This window comes from Pteropus alecto, unplaced genomic scaffold, assembly GCF_000325575.1.
Source record: "Pteropus alecto unplaced genomic scaffold, ASM32557v1 scaffold69, whole genome shotgun sequence".
Classification (NCBI taxonomy): Eukaryota; Metazoa; Chordata; class Mammalia; order Chiroptera; family Pteropodidae; genus Pteropus; species Pteropus alecto.
In genome coordinates, this window is record NW_006494610.1 from 209,475 (window position 1) to 232,789 (window position 23,315).

Below are 23,315 nucleotides of genomic sequence, written 5' to 3' on the forward strand. Positions count from 1 at the left end.
AAAAAAAAAAGACCACATGTCTCAATATTTGTAAATACACTTACAAATTATACACATTTATTGCTATATTTGTGTGTATGTTTATGTGTATATATATATTTTTTAAGGTATACTGTAGCAATATATTATGTTCATTTAAACACATCCAAAAATACAAAATTAAAAATCCTAATATTTCCTTTCCATACCCCAACGGATCGTCTTGTATATCCTCCAGAACTGCTGGTTTAGAGAATAGAACTAGCTTACTCTTCAATTAGTGTTTTAATAGGGACTGAACTGGTGGAACCCAGGTTTTCTATTTAATGGCAAAAAGAAAAAATACAACTATCTTGTTTTTCAGCTTGCCAGATGCCACCAATTAGTTTATGGTTGAGAGGCAGCCAAGTATGGTTTAAAAAAAAAAAAAAAATCCTTGAATCTGAAGTCAGAAAACCATGGTTTGAATCCTCATCCCCAGGGGCTTCTACTACTATCCATGCATCTTAATTCTTTGTGCTTTAATTTCTTTATGTATTAAGAAGAGTTAATATTACATACCCTACATACCTCACAGAGTTATTGTGACCAAATAGATTATATATTATATATAGATTATATGTACTGCATTATACAAATGTGAGTATAAGAATTATTATTATTATCAAATACACAAATAGTATAAATTCCAACCCAACTTAACCTACTGCAACTGACCTGATTTTTACATACGTAACTTAACGGATGAGTACTGTGAACTGCATCCTAAGTAGATAAAGTTTCTATTATTAGAAAAAGGTACAGAGCAATTAAGTTGAAAACTTGAGAATAATCTTGAGCTTTTCATCTTTTTAACACAATTTATTCCCAGATAGACAATAGTTTTGGTAGCAGAGTCCTCTTACTTGTTCTTGTTCTGTTCACATCCTGCTCTCTCCTCAACCTTAGCCACCCAGAAGCTATCCATTTACAGTGCTCCTCCGTGGCAGGATGAGGCTACTCCCTCATGGGCACTGTCCCATGCTCTGATGATCTCTATGCTCCATTATCAAATGTACCTGCTTTGTGGCCCATTCTCTCTCGGGACTTTGCTATCTCCTCACCGAGACAACAGTATGCTTAAGCAAATGATATAAATGCCATTTACTGGTGATAGGTAAATGTAAGACCTCCAGCCCTGAGGGCATTTGCATTTCAATAGAAAATAAATACCTGAATATACAAGGCATTAAATCTAAAGAATAGGGAACTAATAGTTGAATCATAAACAAACTTTTGGCGGGTGGGGATGGGGAAGTGCCTTTGACTTTAGCTCCCACCTCATTTCTCTTGCCTGTATTGTCACCAGTTTTCTCAGAACTCACTCCCTTCCCCAAATCCCTTATCCTGGCAGTAAGCTGAAGCCTGGGCACATGAGGCAAAGACTACAGCATTCCTGTCAACTGTCCTTCCCCACAACCAACTAGGACCTAGCATGAACAACTGTTTCTGTTTCTCAAACTCAGGGGTGCCCACTACTGGGCTCCTGCATTGTTCCCCAATCTTTCTGGATGTCAACCTCTTTGTCTTCCAACTGATGGCTGCTAACCTTTATTGGACTATTTGCTATATATCAGGTTCTATTTTAAGTGCTGTTTTAAATCATGCAATCCTTACAGCAACCCCGAGACATTAAAATTATATATTAAAATGGAAGCCAGCTGAATATCAATCCTGGCTACAGGTACTATTACTATTCCTGTTTTAAAGAAGAAATATTATTTTATTAAACAACTATTTTTGAGCTTTTCCTATGTTCCAGGCACTGTTACAGGGATACTCCTGTGAACAAAACACAAAAATGCATGCCTTCACAGATCTTAGATTACAGGGAAGGTTAACAAAGAGAATTTTTAGAAAGACTCTTAGCAGAGATCTTAAATGACACCAAATAGTCAGCATTCCCTACTGGGCCTTGCTTTTTGCAGTTGATAGCCGCTTCTCAATTTTTGTAGAGCTACTAGACCTAGAGTCAATGGAGCCCATCTGCTCTCATATACTCTAGTTTCTTTGCCCCTCTTTGAGCACTGAAGAGCCAAGTAGCCGAATGTCCTCTCTTTCACAAGGACAGTGGTTCAAGGAAGTGGGCTGGGACTGCATAGTTCTATCTGTACCAGCCCTATAGACAGAGGAAGAGTTCAATTTTGTATGCTGTAATTTTATAAAAGTTATAAAGTCACTTGAAAAGAGCTTAAAACAAAACGAGTAGAGTTTGCAATGGAAACTTGAAGCTACACGTTAGAATTTACTAAAGACAAAACCTCAACTTAGTTTAAAAAAAGAAGTCAACTTCTCTTTGTGAATTAGAAACAAAGTAAATTAAGATCTTGATCTCATGGGTACTATATTTGTAAAACAATTTTCTCCCGTTAGTATCTTGTCAGAACTGACGGATGTGGCCAGATGTGATGAAAGCATTGTGTTTCTAAACTTGACCCCCAGGACTTTAACATAAAAACATCCTTTTGGGCCTTCGAAGACTATCACAGAAGGAATACCAGGCAGAGAGTAAAATCAAGTAACTAAAGTGGGGCATGCCACGACTACTGGGACAGTGTGACCATGCTAAGCAAGGCAGGGCAATTTGAAGTTGCCAGTGGGTGATAAATAATTGAAAGACGTAATAACTTTGCAAACATAATTTTTCAGACATAATTTTCTAGACTACAATGTGGAGTCAGGACGGGGGATGCTGGGGTCAACATAACAATGCAAGCATTATGCTTCTGCCTTTGCCTTGCCACCCTGTGAGACCTCATTTCCCTTGCTGCATTTAGATATGTAAGTTATATAATTTCATGTATTTTTCTGATTTTAAAAAAAAATACATGCTTAGGCTAAAACTTCAAACATTACAAAATGAACAGAGTTGAAACTGACAGTTTCTCATAGTGACAACACATTCCAATTTGACCAGGACAGTCTTATCATAATTATTAGCAGCACACCCTTCATTCTCAAAATCATCCGTTTAGATGACAAATTACTTATTACCCTATTCGTAACCCATACTCTAGTCTTAACCATGGTTAACTCTTTCAGTACACTTTCAAAATTCGCCCTCATCTACTAATTTAAAGGCTCTGAAAGTTGTCTCAAGAACCATGCACAAAAACATGGTTCTCACAATTATTGTGTGATGTCTACCATTTTTCTTTTCCTGAAATATGCTTCTGAAGCTTGTAGCATCCTTGAAGCTTCTATGAAGGCACTCCTGCAACCCCTCTGCTGTCCCCATTGGCATTGGGCCACTTCCATTTAATGTCAAAGTCTGTCGGTTACATCTGCCCTGATGATGCCATAAAGTGATAGCTCTAAGTGAACCAGGTGCAGCGAAATAGCTGAAGCTGACAAAGAGCCAAGACTTTTAGCTCCACAAAGTCGTGAAGAACTCTGCAATGAAGTAAGGCACCCCTTTCATGGTGTGCTTTGTCAGTGCAGTTGAGAAGTGTGCTACTAGTGCCTTTTATAGATTGTAATGAAAACAGCACTTTTAGTGAACTTGCAGTTCATTCTTGGGCTACCTTCTTGGTAGGCTTTAGCTACGATTCCTTGGGGATCCACCCAAAGACAGTATACCTGTACGTCTCACTCCTGATACTTTGGCACTAATCTTGCATCAATCTGGGGGGGATTTAACTCAGCCTGAGGTGAGCTGTCTCCCAAGAGGTGCCTTGGTCCTCATTATAACAAAACTCTGTCAGTACTCAAGTTATTCAGGCATGAATCTTATTTGCCACATGCAATTATTTCTTAATCTATTTATATTCTTAGTCCCCTTTCTCTTTAACTTTTGCTTCATTTGTTTCCTTCCTTTTCCACATTTTCTTGACAGTTTTCCAAGTTCTGTGGGTTTTTTTTTTAATTAGTGTAAAATTTGTTCTTTTTCTAAATTCTCATACTTTGTTATTTTTATGGTGGTAGAAGAAAGTAGAGGGGAATCTGTCTTGTCAAATGACATCTCTTTCAACTCTAAATTTCTAGAGAACAGGACCATGTCAACACAAACTCAATTCTATGTGCATGCGACCCCTTAATGATTGCTGTTCTGATTCAGAAAATAAAGCTCAGGATTTAAAATAAATCCTTCATATTATTAACTTTTGAACAGAACATAAATATAGATGTTGAGATGTTAAAAATATTAGGTGAGTTTAGGAAATATAGGTATATTTTCTTTTTCATGGCATCCAATAACTAACCAAAGATAAAGCAGACAGGAATGATTTTTTTCTTCTTCAGCATCTGCTAACAGAAAACCTACTTTTAGGGGTGTTTATGTGAATATATGTTAGGAAATGAATCATATCTGAAAAACTTTAGTTCGGGTAGTTTTCCATTTCTTACATTTTTCTGCCTTGATGTTCTAGAAGTTTCTCTTGTCAGTTAGCCAGTAGCTGGCCACTGCATCCTGATGATATATTCAAACATAAGAATTCAGTGTAAGGTCAACAAAAAGGCGCTCTCAGAGCTGGAAGGAGTTGCACAGTCTGCCCACATTCCTGCATACTGCAGCTCTATGTTTCTTAAGACCCTGGCTTAGTTTGCCAAATGGGACAAGTTAAGATAATTTTAAGCAGCCTTAAATTGCACTGCAGTGTTTTGTATGAAGGAACTGAAGTTCTGTGCTAATTAGGAATATTTATATTATGGGAATGTCTTATAAAGTGGAATTTTTAAAAACCAAATTATAGTGAGTTCTCACCACAACACTCTCCTTAGACTTCCCACTGTGGGACCGCCTTTGGGGTCTGAGTGGCTTATCATAAGATCCATTTAATGCTTAAGGAACAATTAGTGCCTAAGATGCCTCCAATTGATTCAGCATAGCAGCCTAGAGTTATGTAGAAGTCTCAGGGCAACAAGTAGAAAACCTTGAAATGATTAAATTCTAAATTAATGTTTTGTTTATTAATAAAATATTATATTCCCTATTTTAGGGGGTTTTAAATTTGCTGAATGCAAGTCCCTGTTTGATTAGTTTATATAAGCCTGAAATGATGCTATCAGAAAAATAATTTGATCTGCTGACTGCCTTAACCTTCCCTCAAATGTCTGTCTTGCTATTTTGAGATGCCATAACCCACCCCCTTTTTTTAGTTACTGATCCAGTGGTGGAACTACGGAAAAGAATGTAGTATTTATACATAGTATACAATTGATCTAAGGTAGATTTGACTCAGGCAATGTGCTAAGCTATTGAGATATTTTGTAAAACAGATCGCAGACTGGTAACAGGAGAGAGGCAATCACATAAACTTATTACATGAAATGTAGCAAGCTCTGATAATGAATGCGCAGATGCTACCGGAGTGCACAGTGGGGACATATAAGCAGGTCTGTGGGGTTCAGGGAGACATATCAGGCAGAGGACACATATATTAAATGATGACATATTTTTCCAAAGGTGTCTAAAGCTTTGGTGGGGAGCAGAGGAAGAAAGAAATGTGATATTTTAGAATCTTGAATTAGAAGAATAACAAAAATTTTCCAGTAAATAATTAAATGTACTTGATATTTTTCGCCTTCGGCACTAAATACATAGTTACATTAAAAAGGCAAATGCACATATTTCATATTATCCTCCCACACACAGATGATGTCAAACTAGTGGACAGAGCTGATATGACAGGTGACAGAATTAAAAAACTGAAATTGATCAGTTTAGTCTGGCAAGATGAAGTTATCTTTTCCTGCAGGAAACAAGATTACATTTATCAGGGATACAAATAAAGACTTCCATTTTAGATCAGAAAATGAAAGTTAGGAAGGTCTAGTTTCCCAAGGAGATGGGCACTTTGCACACTGATGGGCTAAAATTTAAATGATTTTTTTTTTTTTTTAATTCTTGGGAGCACTTTTAAAGAAGGATAATAACAAAGCAACCTGCATTCGGGACATGCATTCACAGCTTCCTTCTCAGAGTGGGAAGTTGGAAGTGATTGACAAAATCAATTTGACATAACCACCCTTTGTTGAGAACCTGCTTTGTGCCATGCACTGAAGGGATAAAGACGAAGACACTTCCCTCCTATGAAATCTGTCCGCTGGGAAGACTGACAGGTAGACAGATCACAATGAGAAATTCTATGTGCTATGGGAACACAGAGAAAGAAAAGTCAATTCTGTCTAGTAAGGTATTAAGGACTAAACAAAAAAAAAAATAACATGTGAACGTGGCCTTGAAGACTGTCTTCCATAGTAAAGGAGGCAGGGCATAGATGAAGAATGAAGGTAAGTACTTGCAGGACAGAAGGAAGTTAGAGGCTGAGTTTAGCTCTTCTGTCATCTGGAATAGTCAGCAATGGAAAGAACTGCATCAGGATTCAGGATCTCCTTGATATTGGAGGGATCACACAGAAAATAGCTAATGAGTCTATAATAGTAAAGGATTCTAACTTGCTATTAATATTATGAGCATTATGGATTTTACAGCTTGTCTCTATTTTGGCTCCTAGAAAGCTCAGAGACAAAATTTTAACCCACCTCTAGTGAGAGTACAAAACTTTATAATATGCTCATTGCATATTACACATCACCTCACCTATTTTCTACTCACTCGATATAGTAAGTCCTATTACTCTACAGTAATACTTTATATTTTTCTACATTGATGTTATACTATACATTTCGATGAGCAGTATGTATCCTTTTTAGTAATAGAGTGATGTGTAAATAAGGATAATAACAAAGCTATGAACTAATTCTAGAGTCACTTTTTTTTCAATTTATTCAGAGATATGACCACTATCATGAACTTCCTTCCTTTTTTCATCATTGAATTAATTTCAGAATATTAAAAGAAGCAAAATGCAAATCCAAACTATAGTGAGATGCCATTTTATGCTTATTAAAATAGCTATAAGAAAAAGACAATAACGAGTGTTGGCAAGGATACGGAGAAATTGGAACCCTTGTGTATTGTCGGTGGATATGTAAAATGTTGAAACCACTTTGAAAAACAGTTTAGTAGCTCCTCAACAAATTAAGCCTAGAGTTACCACATAACCTAGCACCACTCATGAGTGTAGACACAAGAGAACTGAGAACATCTGTCCACACAAAAACTTGTACATAAATGTTCATAGTGGCATTATTCACAATAATGTAAAGTATAAACAACCCAAATATCCATTACTTGAGAAATAGATAAGCAAAATGTGATATATGCATGTAGTGAAATATTATTCAGCCATAAGGAGTGAAACAGATGAAACTAGAAATCATTATGATAGCTGAAAGAAGCTAGACACCAAAGCCACATGTATGATTCCATTTATATAAAATATCCAGAATAAGCAAATTTATACTGATAGAAAATAGAGTACTAATTGCCAGGGGAATCGGGGGAGGACTATCTGATAATGGGTCAGGGTTTCCTTTTGGCATGATAAAATATTCCGGAAGTAGGTATTTGTTATACAACTTTGTGAAATATCAAAAGTCACAGAACACATATTTTAAAAAGGTGACTTTTATGGTATGTTAATTATATCTCAATAAAAAGGAAGTTTGAAGAATTAGCTGGGGCAGATAGAATGTATGAGAGATCAATTTTATTTTCCCAAAGAGCATCATTTGATTACCATTTCAACTATCTCTACTTAACTCAGGTACTTTCTGTTGTAACTTCTTTTAAAAAGCCTCATAAATATTTTTATTTTCCTTAGCCATGAAATTTATACAATTTGTTATTTGGAAGGAATGGCTATTAAATGGCTTTTTTTCTTATTAGTCATAAATGTTCTTTGAATTAAGAATCAAGACTACGTGTAGATAATTAATTAGATCTAATAAATATTTATTTTTAAAGTTCAATATCTTTCTTTATTAAGACCATAAAAACATTTTAATAATACAAAATTTATCAAGGATTGTTTTCTATTTTCCCATAGCATTCGCTATTTCTGGAGGAGATATTTCCTCCCAGTATATTCCCAGTACAAAGGAAGAGGCTGCTTGAAACTTTCCAAGCTCCATGAAATTCTATGGAGCAGAATCACTTTATTCTAAAAAGATGTGACAGTCTTCTTCTTTGTACTGTGATTATTCTTTCCTACGAAGCAAGTTCTTAACATGCTTAAGACAACATGAGTTTAGATATCTTAGATTTGGTTTGTTTTTTTAATCTTGTAAAATCAGTTGGCATATATTATAGTCCTGTTTTACTCACATTTCCCAGTTACCTGCATTAATTGATGTGAACAACAACAATGGCGCTTTGAAGCACTCGACTACAACAGTGGAAATGATCACATGTCTTAGTTAATAAATGAACTGCTCTTTCATAGGCTTTGTTTATGGAAATAAATAGAGTATTACCTTGATTAATGAATTCCCTGGGAAGGAAAGGCCTTCTAAGAAGTCAATTGTATTGAAAACCCAAACAAACAAACTCAGAAAGGATGAGAAGCCAAGCTGCCTGAGAAGCCTCCTCGCTCAGCTTCCACCAATGGCTGCTGCTCCACTGAAAGCAAATAGGCTCACCTTAGGGGACCTGGAGCCTTTTGAAGTCTCTCTTCCTCCTGCCCATCAGTCCTCCACCTGCTGCACTGTTTTCTCTCTCTATGTCGCTGTCAGAAGCTGTATCTAAGCGAAAGAGATTCCATATCCTTCTTCTTTCTTATCTAGTGATCAGTGACATGATTCCACTCAAAAAATCTCGTGACTAAGGGATAACTCTAAGTTAACTTCTACTTGTGCAAATTAAAGTCCTCTCCTATGAATGAACGAATAAAAAGAAGTTTAGACCCACGCAGAAAACTCGGTGGCCTTGGAGAGAGGCCAGTTGGGCACACCAGGCTGTTCCTGATTTAGATCTTTACGGGCAAAGACAACAAGGCAGGACAGGTCTGCTCCCTACTGAAAGCTCTAAAAAGCTGCTCTCTTAGTTTTCAAGCCTGAGTCCAGTAAAATTTTCACAAGTCTTTCTAAGAGGAGGCTTGCAGGTAGGAGGAAGGTCTAAGGACCTGTCTTGAAGTTGTGTTTGCTAAATACTTCACATGAGCTCAAGAAATAGCAGTCGTCTCTATCAAAAACTGGGGGAGAGGCTGGTGGAGCGGAAGGTCCTGCCAGCACCGCTGCTCTTGGGTGTCTTGTCATCAGTTTCATCCAAAATCACGCTGCCCCCAGTTGGGTCTGCTAACATGTTCCTTCTCTAAACCCTCTCTCTTCCAATTGGTCTTTTTCCCATTTCCTTATCTTTACCTAATCCAGTGTTTCAAAGAGCACATCAAGAAACCCCAGCGTCGGAACCTCCAGGATGGAGGTTCCTGGACCTTTCCCCTGGCCCACAAAATCAGAGTCTCTGTAAACAAGGCCAGAAATCCTCAAATTTAATAAGCTCCTTGAATTTTAAGAATTCCTAGTAATGCATTGCCACCGCTGATAAATATTGTATAGTTTTAAGATCATCTGGTTTTATTTCAGTTAGCATTGAATGAGGTTTCATTATAACTTGCCTTGCCTGAGATCTTCAGACACACCTTCCATATCCTACATTAATTCATTTTGGTTCTAATGAAGATATATATTATTAAAATATATCTTCTTTATTTATAGAACCATTACTGCATTCGAGTGACCTCTGGTCTGTTACTGAGTTATCCCTACTTGGGAAAAAAGTTATAGAAAGGATAAATGGTATAAAATTTTAAAAGAAGATAAACAATAGTGGTAATAAAACTTCATATATGTTAACTCATTACAGATTTCTAGAAATATTGCTATGTCTCTATATAATCTCTGCAAATTCAGATGCTTGCAAATAATGCATATTTGGTGATTATTATGAAAATTTAAATCCGTCTTAAATAGTTTCTGGAAAAGGCATATTTTTTCACAGATTTATATGTATATGAAAGGAAAATATGTACTTTTAGCCCTAATGGTCTAGACAGAAAAAAAAATCTTACAGTTGGTTTCTAGTGTAGACTTAAAATTACATTTTAGAGAACATTTTTAAGGATGCATTTATAATGCTAGAAAAATTTCTTCTCCAAAAATGTCAACACAACATTTTTAACTAGGACACACGTATTCATTACCTGGATTTGCATAAAATGAAACCCAGGCAATCGAGATTTCTTTGTATTGTTTGGACAAAATGTTTAAATTAAAGATCATGAGAAAAAAGTTTCCCTCTAGAAATATAATGGTAACTTCATAAAGATTTAAAATCTCTAATCACAGCCAGAAACACAGATCTGGTTAATCAAAGACAAAATGAACTATGTCTACTATCTCTCACAGCTAGCCATTCACCAAAGAGCAAAAATGCAGTTTGAGAGATGTATTTCTGATAAAATCCATACAGTTATATCACCTGTAGTAAAAAAAAAAAAAAAAAAAATACTGGGATTACATATGTTCACTTGGAAGAAGAGGGTTGACATTAGTCAATCGCCAACTGTTTCTGACCTATTTCTGGGACAAACACGAAACATGAATCTAGAGGAATTTGTGTTGAAATGACATACAGGGTAACAAAAAAGGTAGAAAACAAGAGGCTATGTAGCAAGGCAGAGAAACAAAGATGACATCTGGAATATAAAGAAACATGGTAAAGTTAGAGGATTAGGACTGATCTATAGATTGCTTTACAGGAAATGGGGTAAGAGGAGAGCTAAAATCACTGAGGAATTATGGACCATTGACAGAAATATACTTAGAATGAAATGGAGAACAGAAGAAATTCAAGAAGCCAACTTTTTAAAATTTAAGTATAGCTGGTATACAATTTTATATTCGTTATATTAGTTTCAGGTGTGTGATATAATGATTCAGCATTTCTATACCTTACAATGTGATCACCCCACTAATTCCAGTAATCACTTGTCACCGTGTAAACTTATTACACTATACTCCCCTTCACCTTTTCACCCATCCCCTACCCCCGCCCTTCTGGCAATCATCCCTTTGGTCTCTGTAGAAAGCCAGTTTTTTAAAATGTGGAATTGTAAAGAAAGAGAGTGTGGTGGGGATACTTCTAAAGGAAACATCCTCTAGCTATTTCCAACAGCTAAATATAGACGTGGCAGATACAATAAAGGTCCCCCAAAGATGTCCACACTTTCATCCTTGGAACCTTTTTCTATATTGACCTAATCGTGTGAGTCCTTAAAAGCAGGGGGCCATTCCCAGCTGGAGAGATTCAGACAGTGAGAGAAAACACTTGACCCAATGTTGCTGGTTTTAAAGATGGGGGGAGGGTACCATGAGCCACGGGGTGACCTCTAAAATTTGGAAAAGGCAATGAAATAGATTCTCTCCAAGAGCCTCCAGAAAGAAACACAGCCATGCTACACTTTGTAGCTGATTAGACCAATGTTAGGCTTCCAACCTATAGGACTATAAGATAATAAATTTGTGTTTTTAAAGTTTGTAGTAATTTATTATGGTAGCAATAAAAAATCAATACACTAGATCATGGGCGTAACCAAAACACCAAATGATTATCTGCTCTTTTTATATGAGGAAATAATGAAATGACCAAACAACTGCTTTGATATAAGCCCTCAATGCTGCTCAACTTCCTGCATCAAAATGTATTCAGTACGTTTCAGTAGTATCAAAGGAATATTTTCATAACACTATTGAATAAGCTCCCTTTGGCAATATAGTCAAGAAGGACAAACAAAGGACTCTTTCAATTAGTTATCAATGCAGTAGAGGAGCATATTTCTGAAAGAAAATTATGATTCTCTTCCTGGTCATGATTTGGACTAGCCCCGAAGGGCTGTTGCCATGTTACCCAAGTGTATAACCTACCAATTATGTCAGAATTGTTAGCAGCTGTAAAGAAATTGAATTTGAAACAGTGTATCCAAAGTGGGCATGGCTGCACTGAAATGCATTTATGCTTTAACAGCAATATCACTAGTTAATATACAGAACATGATTTGTGTCATTTAACTTTAAGACTTTCCATTAACTTAATCTTTTATCTGAGTAAGTCTTGTAAAACATGCTTAGCCTGAAAAGAGGATGCAGGAAAAATAAGGCATTCATTTGCATTATGCCTTTTCAATTTCCATCAGCGATATGGTGAGTTGTAGAAAGAAGAGAAGGGAGAGGGAATTATGGGAAACAAGAGAAGAGGGGGGTGAGGTGCTGGAGAACAGGTAGAAGAGGATGAGAGAAAAGAAATATACAGAGGAGAGAGGATGACTAAAATTTGTAGATGCCTCTCTAGTGCTAAAAATACCATTATATACTTTATATCTTTGATCTTCCCAACAGCCAATTTAGTAAAAAATTGTTATTATTACCATTTTAGGTAAATGGAGCTGAGTCTAAGAGCTAGTTGGGATTTAAGCCAGGTCTTACAAGTCCAACATTCTTTCCAAGATGATATTCAACTTCTCTGTTTCCAGTTCCCTATTATCTTGTAATTCTTTTTCTTTTTCATTTTTTTTTAAAGAAAGATGAAGAAAGGTGATTTTTCCAATCCAAGTTTATGTCCCTATTCAAGAGATATTTCCATTCAACTACTCTACTCAACCCTTTGGGGGCTAGTCCCAGGAAAGAGTAGTTGACTTTGGTTTTTATCATACCCCTTTATTTTTCACCCATTCTAATGGCAAATGACCTCAAATTGTCTGTCTTCAGGACATAAAGCACTCCCACCCCAAAGCTGCTTCTCACATCTACCTCAACTCATCAGTGAACAAATGGACAAACACAGCTCCTGGGACAACCTGTGCCACTCTGTGAGGGCTCTCAACCCAGAATGTCTGCCTGTGAAATAGCCACATTTGGATCTAGAACATAGTCTTAGCTCCTACTCCTCTAACCTTAAAACACTCCTCTAGAACACTTGCCCCAAACCAGCCCTCTCAAAGGCCTTCTTTTTCCTAATGAGGACCCATCTCCTCTCAAATGCACAGTAGCTGCACTGCAGGTTGATTTATATTAAATTTAACCAAAGCCTCATAAGACAGCCCAAGTGTAGTGACAGAGCCAGAGGATGGGTGACCAGGGACCTTGGGTCCTATCAGTGACTGGAACATCCTTTTCTAAAAGTGGGGAGGGGCAGTCAAAGCTGAGAAAGAGCCTTCAAGAGGTTTCAGTCCTTTTAATTAGCTCAATGTGAATGATAATGAAAACTTGTCACATTTGTACAAAGCTTTCGTTGTTTATAAAAAGGTTTTCACACCTATCATTTCATTAATGTCTCCATTTGACTCATGACATCTTGTGAGTCAGACTCGCCAAGGTACCTTAACTTGATTAGCCCAGTCGATACCAGAATGGTAGGTTTTCTGGCTCCCAGGCCAGACTTCTTCCTCTGTGCCATAACATCTTCAATGATGCCTGGAAATGTGTAAAAGAAAATGAAAATGTGGAATATGAAGTATAATAGCATAACAGACTCCTTTAAGAGATTTTCCAATAAACTTGTTTAATGTTATCACAGATTCGTTTCCAGTGAAATTATGATACAGTATGTCCCTGTCTAGATTTAAAGAATAAAAGCAGGTTTATTTTATTGACCGTTATAGGCTAAATGCTTGCTTCTCCCTCAAAAATGTTGAAGCCTTAACCCCCAATGTGCTAGTATTTGGAGGTGGGGCCTGGGAGAGATAATGAAGCTTAGATTTGATCATGAGTATAGGATCCTCGTGATGGTATTAGTGCCCTTATGAGAAGAGATCGCTCTACCCTTATGAGTGCACACCATAAGCCAAGAAGCAAGATCAGACATCGTATCTGCTGGCACCTTGATCTTGGACTTCCCAGGACCCAGAACTAGGAGAAATGTCTGTTTTTTAAGTCACTCAGTGGATGGCATATTGTTATAGTAGACCAAGACAATGACTACTGTAATATATCATCAGGCTATTATCAATTTAAAATGAATTTTTCAGGTCAAAAGTAAAAACCATGCTGTAGGCACAGTAAATCCATACTTTTCTTCAATTTTATTTTATAAATTTAACATATATCATTATTTAAAAATGTATATTTCACAATTTTCAGTATTCCTCTAGAGGAGGGTTTCTCAACTTTGGCAGTTTGGATCAGCTAAGTCTTTGTGGTCAGGGGCTGTCCTGTACATTGTAACACGTTTAGTACCGACCTGGCCTCTACTCATTAAATGCCCATAGTAACTGCCTCCCCCGCCCCCATTATGACAATCAAAAATGTGTTCGGATATTGCCAAATGTGCTAGAATCATGGTTCCAGAGTCTAATGTGTTGGTACCTCCCGGAATAATTATATTATCTGCACATCTTTTTTATTCCTTTACATTGAGTTTAATTAAAAGATAGCAAGAATAGTGCTTTGTTTCAACACAAAAGCAGTGAAATTTTATATGCATTTCCAGAGAATGATAAGAATGGATAGATAAGAAGGATAACAAGAAGGATGAACTCAATACAGAAAGACCAATTGTGACCGAAGAGTTTCATGCAAATAGAAATGTGAAGGCCATGGAATGCATGGTCCATATGCTACATTCTACAATCCTCAGTTATCACAGAATTTTAAGTTTATCTACTTCTTTTTCCTTCCTGTAGATGCGCCTTTTCATTTTGGGAAAAGTTGAATGCTAAACCTACTTACCTCTGAGAAAAAGTGTGTGTTGATATATAGCCATTTGGAGTAATCCCTATTTGAGTTTGTAATCTCATGTCAGCAGACTGCATTCTTATACAGAAAAATAAAATAAATATAAACATATGCATAACCTAATAGTTCCTCACAATCTGATAAACTGTTAACATCAATTTAAAAAAAAAAAAAAAACAACTCTGTATTCCAAGGGAATACTTTTGAGAGTCTTTTATAAAAATAGCTACTTAACTTGATTTCATGAGTAGCCAGGATTAGTTAGTTAGATTCCTATATCTAGGCCCCATTACTCAGGAGGCAGAGGCTAAAGGCAGAATGGCCAAGATATCAATGTGGTTTCTTCCATTATACTGTCATGTTCCACTTAGCTTCTGTTGATTGGTTCTCACTGTGAAGATCAGTTACGAAGGTTTGTGTTCATTGGCTTTTCATCTGGTAGCGAAAAAGGCTACAGCTACAGTGGAATACTTTTAATGTTGGACCAGTAGCCACGATAAAAGTTTTTACTCTATCTTGGGAACACAATTTAATCCATGACTGACCATCTCAGTTTGCTCAGGACTTTCCTTGATTTACTATTGAAAGTCCCATATCCCAAGAAACCCCTCAGTCCCAGGCAAATGTGAACACTGGGTCACCCTATCTGAGTTATGAATTTTTAACAGAGTATTTATTAGAGTTAATTTTAAAAAAAATCTTTGCCAAAAGTTGGAAATATAAGGTCAAGAAATCTCCAATCTATCTTTAAAGAAAAAAACAAAATCCTTATAACAATCAACCAGCACTTGGCATTTGGAATATGCATTAAACTATCCTGTATGACTTTCAGGTATTTGCTGCTGCATTTGTAAAGACCAGCATTTCCAAAGGCAAGAGAACAATCTGTCTCAGAGTGCTTCATTTGAGCAAGGACACACTGCCAACTTGAAAGGAAACAATGGCCACACTTTGTCTATGGGTGGTGGGGAGGGAATCCTGCAGTTATTCTCTTGCAAATTTAATTCAAACAGGTATTGAGATCTGAAACATGGAGATATCCACAAATTAGAGGATACTTGGTTTTTAAAAAGGAAAGAAAGAAATCCAGGCCACAGAGAACTGCCTCAAAGAAGCAATAGTGGTTCCTTTTCATGTTAATCACTATATTCCTATGAACATGTTTTGAAAGTCAATACTGGGAATGAAATTTCTTGAGATCTTCTTTATATAAAATATGCATATTACAAATATTAAAACTTAAAAATTTTTGTCTTCAAGCAAGCCAATTTTATTTTTAAAATAGCATGCATGTGTAAAATGTGCATATCAATGCTATTCCAAAACTTTGCTTTTAGAATTATTAGTTATATATTAGTTATACAAATATGCAATTCAACTAGTGTATTAATAATTCCTTTAGAAAATTCAGTGTTATTTGAATTTTTATCACCCCAAAATATACCTTTAGATTATCACCACCTTAAGATAAAATGATTTACTTAGAGAAATCTCTATTGGAAAATATCATCTTATTTTTTCAAGTGATTTAAGAATAGGCTTAACTTATAAAACTGATGATAACCCTTGGAATATTTGTTATCTGTTCATTATAGAATGTACTTATAGATTGCACTTGAGCCTATGCATTACTTAAAAAAAAAAGATTTCTGTAAGAAGTCCTTTGATTTGACCTGTTATTGGGGGTCCCAAACAAACTTGTAAGCAAAAATCTCCAAAGGAAATATTATTATATTTAAACAGAACTTGATTCTGTAATGGAGTACAGACACTTGTCACCAGAGATCATGATAAAACTTAAGGAAATTAGTCTAGAATCTGTCTTTTAATCACTAGTTTCCAAATAAGCTCTTTTGTCAGTACAATTGTTATGGTTTAACACATCCATTGTCAAAAGGTACGACCATAGCGAATAGAAATATTTTAGCCCAAAGTGTTTAAAGGAATTCTGAGTCATGACTGAAGCTCAAGTCCTCTTTTACAAATTTTAAGGGCTATTGGCACCTGCCAACAGTTCAAAATACAGATATAAATCTTAGGAGACACCAAAATAAACTTTACCTTGTTTGGCATTTTTCTTATAAGACTGCAATTCAAATGTAAGGGCTTTAAGATAAAAGCCTTGAATTTTAGGGAGTACTGCAATTTCCTTTTAAGTAATGTAACTATAGAATATCCTCCTCACAATCTGATAAACTGTTAACATCAATTTAAAAAAAAAAAAAAAAACAACTCTGTATTCCAAGGGAATACTTTTGAGAGTCTTTTATAAAAATAGCTACTTAACTTGATTTCATGAGTAGCCAGGATTAGTTAGTTAGATTCCTATATCTAGGCCCCATTACTCAGGAGGCAGAGGCTAAAGGCAGAATGGCCAAGATATCAATGTGGTTTCTTCCATTATACTGTCATGTTCCACTTAGCTTCTGTTGATTGGTTCTCACTGTGAAGATCAGTTACGAAGGTTTGTGTTCATTGGCTTTTCATCTGGTAGCGAAAAAGGCTACAGCTACAGTGGAATACTTTTAATGTTGGACCAGTAACCACGATAAAAGTTTTTACTCTATCTTGGGAACACAATTTAATCCATGACTGACCATCTCAGTTTGCTCAGGACTTTCCTTGATTTACTATTGAAAGTCCCATATCCCAAGAAACCCCTCAGTCCCAGGCAAATGTGAACACTGGGTCACCCTATCTGAGTTATGAATTTTTAACAGAGTATTTATTAGAGTTAATTTTAAAAAAAATCTTTGCCAAAAGTTGGAAATATAAGGTCAAGAAATCTCCAATCTATCTTTAAAGAAAAAAACAAAATCCTTATAACAATCAACCAGCACTTGGCATTTGGAATATGCATTAAACTATCCTGTATGACTTTCAGGTATTTGCTGCTGCATTTGTAAAGACCAGCATTTCCAAAGGCAAGAGAACAATCTGTCTCAGAGTGCTTCATTTGAGCAAGGACACACTGCCAACTTGAAAGGAAACAATGGCCACACTTTGTCTATGGGTGGTGGGGAGGGAATCCTGCAGTTATTCTCTTGCAAATTTAATTCAAACAGGTATTGAGATCTGAAACATGGAGATATCCACAAATTAGAGGATACTTGGTTTTTAAAAAGGAAAGAAAGAAATCCAGGCCACAGAGAACTGCCTCAAAGAAGCAATAGTGGTTCCTTTTCATGTTAATCACTATATTCCTATGAACATGTTTTGAAAGTCAATACTGGGAATGAAATTTCTTGAGATCTTCTTTATATAAAATATGCATATTACAAATATTAAAACTTAAAAATTTTTGTCTTCAAGCAAGCCAATTTTATTTTTAAAATAGCATGCATGTGTAAAATGTGCATATCAATGCTATTCCAAAACTTTGCTTTTAGAATTATTAGTTATATATTAGTTATACAAATATGCAATTCAACTAGTGTATTAATAATTCCTTTAGAAAATTCAGTGTTATTTGAATTTTTATCACCCCAAAATATACCTTTAGATTATCACCACCTTAAGATAAAATGATTTACTTGGAGAAATCTCTATTGGAAAATATCATCTTATTTTTTCAAGTGATTTAAGAATAGGCTTAACTTATAAAACTGATGATAACCCTTGGAATATTTGTTATCTGTTCATTATAGAATGTACTTATAGATTGCACTTGAGCCTATGCATTACTTAAAAAAAAAGATTTCTGTAAGAAGTCCTTTGATTTGACCTGTTATTGGGGGTCCCAAACAAACTTGTAAGCAAAAATCTCCAAAGGAAATATTATTATATTTAAACAGAACTTGATTCTGTAATGGAGTACAGACACTTGTCACCAGAGATCATGATAAAACTTAAGGAAATTAGTCTAGAATCTGTCTTTTAATCACTAGTTTCCAAATAAGCTCTTTTGTCAGTACAATTGTTATGGTTTAACACATCCATTGTCAAAAGGTATGACCATAGCGAATAGAAATATTTTAGCCCAAAGTGTTTAAAGGAATTCTGAGTCATGACTGAAGCTCAAGTCCTCTTTTACAAATTTTAAGGGCTATTGGCACCTGCCAACAGTTCAAAATACAGATATAAATCTTAGGAGACACCAAAATAAACTTTACCTTGTTTGGCATTTTTCTTATAAGACTGCAATTCAAATGTAAGGGCTTTAAGATAAAAGCCTTGAATTTTAGGGAGTACTGCAATTTCCTTTTAAGTAATGTAACTATAGAATATCCTTACATGTAGTCCACATCTTATTTTGGCTCCTACAGGTTAATCCTGCAAGACTTTGAAATTAGTATATTCTTGAAGTATTCAATAACAATATCACCAGTGTCCACCTCAAGAAATAGGTAATGACCACATTTTGATTCTTATCTCTCAGGCCCCAGTCACATAGAACATTATAATCAGAAATGGATCAGAGATACTCAGTGCCATACCACTATTTTCAATTAACTGCATGTATATTACAGAAAATGTGGCCTACAGCCAATAAATGGATTAGAAAGCAATAAAAGCTAAAGTAGCTGAAGATGAACCCAAATATACACACTGAAAATACAGCATCTTTTAAAAAAACATAAGTCCCAAGATTGAAATATGATAATCAGGGCAAGTGATCAGAAGCCATCCACTTCCTAAAATTGTTTACGGTTTAGGCAATTGTTTTCTTAATCACACACTAATTCTTCACTGTGGTCTCCTTTCCTAGTTAAATGGTGGACTTTGGGAATGATGCAACTATAGCAGAAGGCTTCAGTGCTTGCTGGAAACAAAAGGACCAGGACTAAACTCAGGCTGACAAGTGACTACCCCTGACAAACTGAAAAATCCGGTCGAGCTGTTTTGCATATGTTTGACACTAGCTGGCTTTGAGATTTAAAATAGGAGTTTCTGTCCCCACAAAGTTTACATGAAAAATGGCTTTTAAAAAAAAGCATCAGAAGGCTTTTTATACTATATATACATTTACTACAAAAGCTGAATCAAGCACACCATGAGGGGGAAAACTTACTCCTATTGAAAGCTGGTTAAAAAAAAACAAAACAGGCAAGCTAAACTATCTGAAAATAGGGTTTGTCATGGAAACAGCATGTTAATGGGACCATATTCCCAGTAGCTTTACATTTTTCCAGGCAAGTCTTATTTTGCTACCAGTATTGAAAGAAGCAAAATAATACACTGGCTTTCTATATGCTACATAATTTAAAATAAGTTGTTTTCTAAAAACAAAGTCTGATGTTGACTTAAAAATGTTTTTAAAGCTATTTAAATCCAGCATTAAAAAACCTTTCTCCATCAAATTTATAGTTACATCATTTTAAGGACACTCACAGTAAGAATGCTTTATAATAGAGAATAATAACTTAAATTTTTTTTCCAGAAATTACCTGATCGAATTACATGAGGAGACATGTTTTAATTTGGTCTAAGAATTGCTATTTTTGTGTGTGTCTATACAATAAAATCTTCTCAGATATCTACTATGTTAATGTAACAACAACAAAAAAGAACATAAAATTGCATCTTGGTACTTTAGACCAAAGGCTATATTTTCAATTAAAATTTTTTATTTGCCTTAAAATAAACGACTTATAAGACAATTTCCTTAAAACCATGAAAGTAACTCTGTTTTATCAATGGTCTTCATTTTAGTCCAAAATGTTTCATGGAAAATTTAATAAAGATATTTTTAGTCGGTAAAGAAATAAAAGATTTGTTTTTCAAAGGTATTTGAGGTTTTCCAGATATCTGGCATTTTCCATTTCTCATTACTTATTTCTATATTGTAAAATGCACAAGTAAACTTTGTATCTTTATTTTATAAAAATTAATGTGTCTATATGTGGATATATATATATATATATAACATATATGTGTATATCTATATACACTCTACATATATACATATATATAAATTCTGACTTAGAGTAGACCAACTAGGTAATTCCTCTGGAGAAGGTTCCTTGAACAATATAAAAATGGAGTCTTCAGAAGCAAACAACAAAACAGTCTTATACACCCAACTGCTGTTTAAAATGCTTATAAATAGTCAGTTAACCTTTTATTAAATATCTACTTATGGTTTTGGAATATCCAAAATTATGGAAAATGTAAGACTGTACCTCATAAAAATCGTGGCAATGGTGATGGCTGATGATTTTAAAATGAACCTCCATATTATAAAAGGTCATGTAAATTTACTCCTTAAAAGAAAAAAGCTTTATTAAAATTAGTGTTCTTTTTAATAATCTTTGATTAAAGAAATAATTTGCAAACTTCTATTTTATATTGTCACCATCATGAAAGCAGATCTTATCTAGGGACTTCGTGATGTCAATCACAACAATGCGAGTAGAATAATTCTTTGGAAGGACTGGTCTGAAGGTTTGGAGATAGACTTTTTCATTGAATTCTTGAATTTATATACTCTGGGATTGGCCAAGAGACAATATAAAATGTAAAGATAGTTTGTAGTTCAAACAGTTTCAGCTCTATTATAATTTTTCAGGCACAAAAACCATATAATTTTGTACAAAACTTTGACTTTTTTATTTGCGAAATTAAAAATATGGTATAATATATATATATATATATAAACTTCTATTCCCCTATAAATATAGATGATTTTGTGATAGTGAACAGAATAAATGCATACCAAATTCAAAGACCATTGTCATTTTAGGGTATGACAGACATAGTAGATTTAGGTCCTAAGTACCGGCATTTTGATAGACTCTTAAAAGTTTACAACAATACAATCAGGACTGCTTTTTTCATCTTTTTCACAGAGAACTAAAGTGAGTATTTTTAAATGGCTTTGAAAGATTTACATTTGATACATTTCTGTAAATCCCAAAAAGGAGCATTCAGGATTTAAAGCAGCAGATCTGCACAGTTTCCCCCTGGCAGGCATGCCCCTATTTTGTTTATTTCAGGAGCTAATCCTATCAAGTATTCCACCTTCTTTACCTCTCAGAATCTTACCAGGTTACTAGTGATGTGGATTGTTCCTCCCTCAAAATGTGTTGCTGAGTAACAATCATAATAACATGTTGAAAGTACAACTTTTACATTGTAAATTTCCCGATATGTGTCTATTATTTGATTAAAAATAAAAGTAGCACTTCATTTTGAGGAAGTCCATTACACTGAAATCTCCTTCAACTTTTTATATTCAGTTTATGTCCTGCTGTCTTGTTAAGGAAAGCAAAGATCAACTCCTTAAAAAAGCTTTCCAGGTGACCTTAACATTTTCATTTTACAGAACCGTAAAATCTAAACGCGGACTGTCGCAGTCCTAGAGGCAGATTGCCAGGCATCAGTATGCAATTAGAATGAACATTTTATAACCCCCATCTTCAGTCTCTCTCAACCCACACAAAGCTTCTTGCCTCTTCCCAAATCTCAGCAACCACATCTTTCCATGACGCTGGCCAAACCCATACCAGGGTTTAGACACTAGAGAATGAAATGAGCTCATCCACCAAAACTTAGACTTTAAAAAGTTTGGCAACGGTTATCCCACTCGCCCTCTAACCAACTTAGGTGGAAGCTGGGAGCGTCTGGGCGTTGGCAGCCAGTGCGGAGGGAGGCTGGGACTGTCGGCGCCCACATGGATAGGCCTCCTGGAAGCTAGGGGAAAGGTTCTAGACAGTGAAAAATTCAGCTGCGGGAAGTCAAAGAAACAGGCCTTCGAAATCTGGCCCCGGACAAGGGCAGACTTGGAAGCTTTGAGAAATTCTGTACTTTAAGAGCCCCAACCTCAAACAAGGAAGGGAAGAGGGGGAGCAGAAAAAGGAGGAAAGTGACCCGGGCAGCGTAGCCCCAGACGCACCCAGACGCCGCAGGGAGGAGGGGCGCGCGAGAGGACTACTAAGAGCACCCAGCGGGTACGCTCGGGTTTTATCTCCGAAGTACTCCGAAAAGGGCAAGAAGTCAAAGCCTCAAATGGTGAAATCGCCCTAAATAATTCCAACTTGAACAAACGCACAAAAAAAGGAAAGGAAAGTAAAAGAAAACGCGTCATTTAAATACAAATATACTTACAAAAATCTTACACAGGTTATTTACAGTCATAAAAGCTACAGTCCTTATACCAGAGTGAGAGAACGACAGAGGTCTGTCCATCCCCCACTTTGGCAGTTGGGCCCTCGAGTCCGTTTGCCCCCAGGGACGGAAGCTTTTGCAGGAGCCGTGCTGTTAAAAGAAGCCTGCGAAAGTTGAGTGTCAAGTGAGGAAGCCTAGAGTAGCCGGGCTTGGCAAGGATTCCAGGGGGCCAGATTTTGGGAGTGGCTGGGACCCGGCTGAGGGCTGGGAATGGGCCGAAACCCCGGGTCTCAGACGGTGGTCTCCCCCTGTTTGCTGTTGGTGAGTCTGGTGTAGAACTTCCTCCAAGAGTTGAGGGTCTTGCCGGACCAGATCCAGAAGCCTGACGTGATGCCCACAATCAGTGTCATAAGGTACTTGATCATGAAGACTGTGAAGTCGGGGCTCATGGGCGGGTGCGGCGGGGCTCCTCCGCCCGCCTGGAGGTGGGGGCAGGGTATAGCGTAGCTCTTGCAGCTCTGGGCCACCCAGCTGCGCTCCCACTGGTCCCGGAAGGCCTGCTCATAGAAGTAGCAGGCGATGACTATGGTGGCTGGCACCGTGTAAAGCACGCTGAAGACGCCGATGCGCACCATGAGCTTCTCCAGCTTCTCTGTCTTGGTGCCGTCGTGCTTCAT

The 23,315-nt window shown here is 36.3% G+C and overlaps 1 protein-coding gene across 1 annotated transcript in view; it reads right to left on the reverse strand.

Annotated features, from left to right (window-relative positions):
• Nucleotides 1-18,449: 18,449 nt before the first annotated feature.
• Nucleotides 18,450-23,315, reverse strand: part of FZD1 (frizzled class receptor 1) — a 7,230-nt gene continuing 2,364 nt past the window's right edge. The window contains exon 2 of the mRNA XM_006925697.3: nucleotides 18,450-23,315. This exon is cut by the window's right edge and continues 31 nt beyond it. Within this exon, the coding sequence (XP_006925759.1) occupies nucleotides 22,929-23,315 (387 nt within the window). The 3' untranslated portion in view covers nucleotides 18,450-22,928.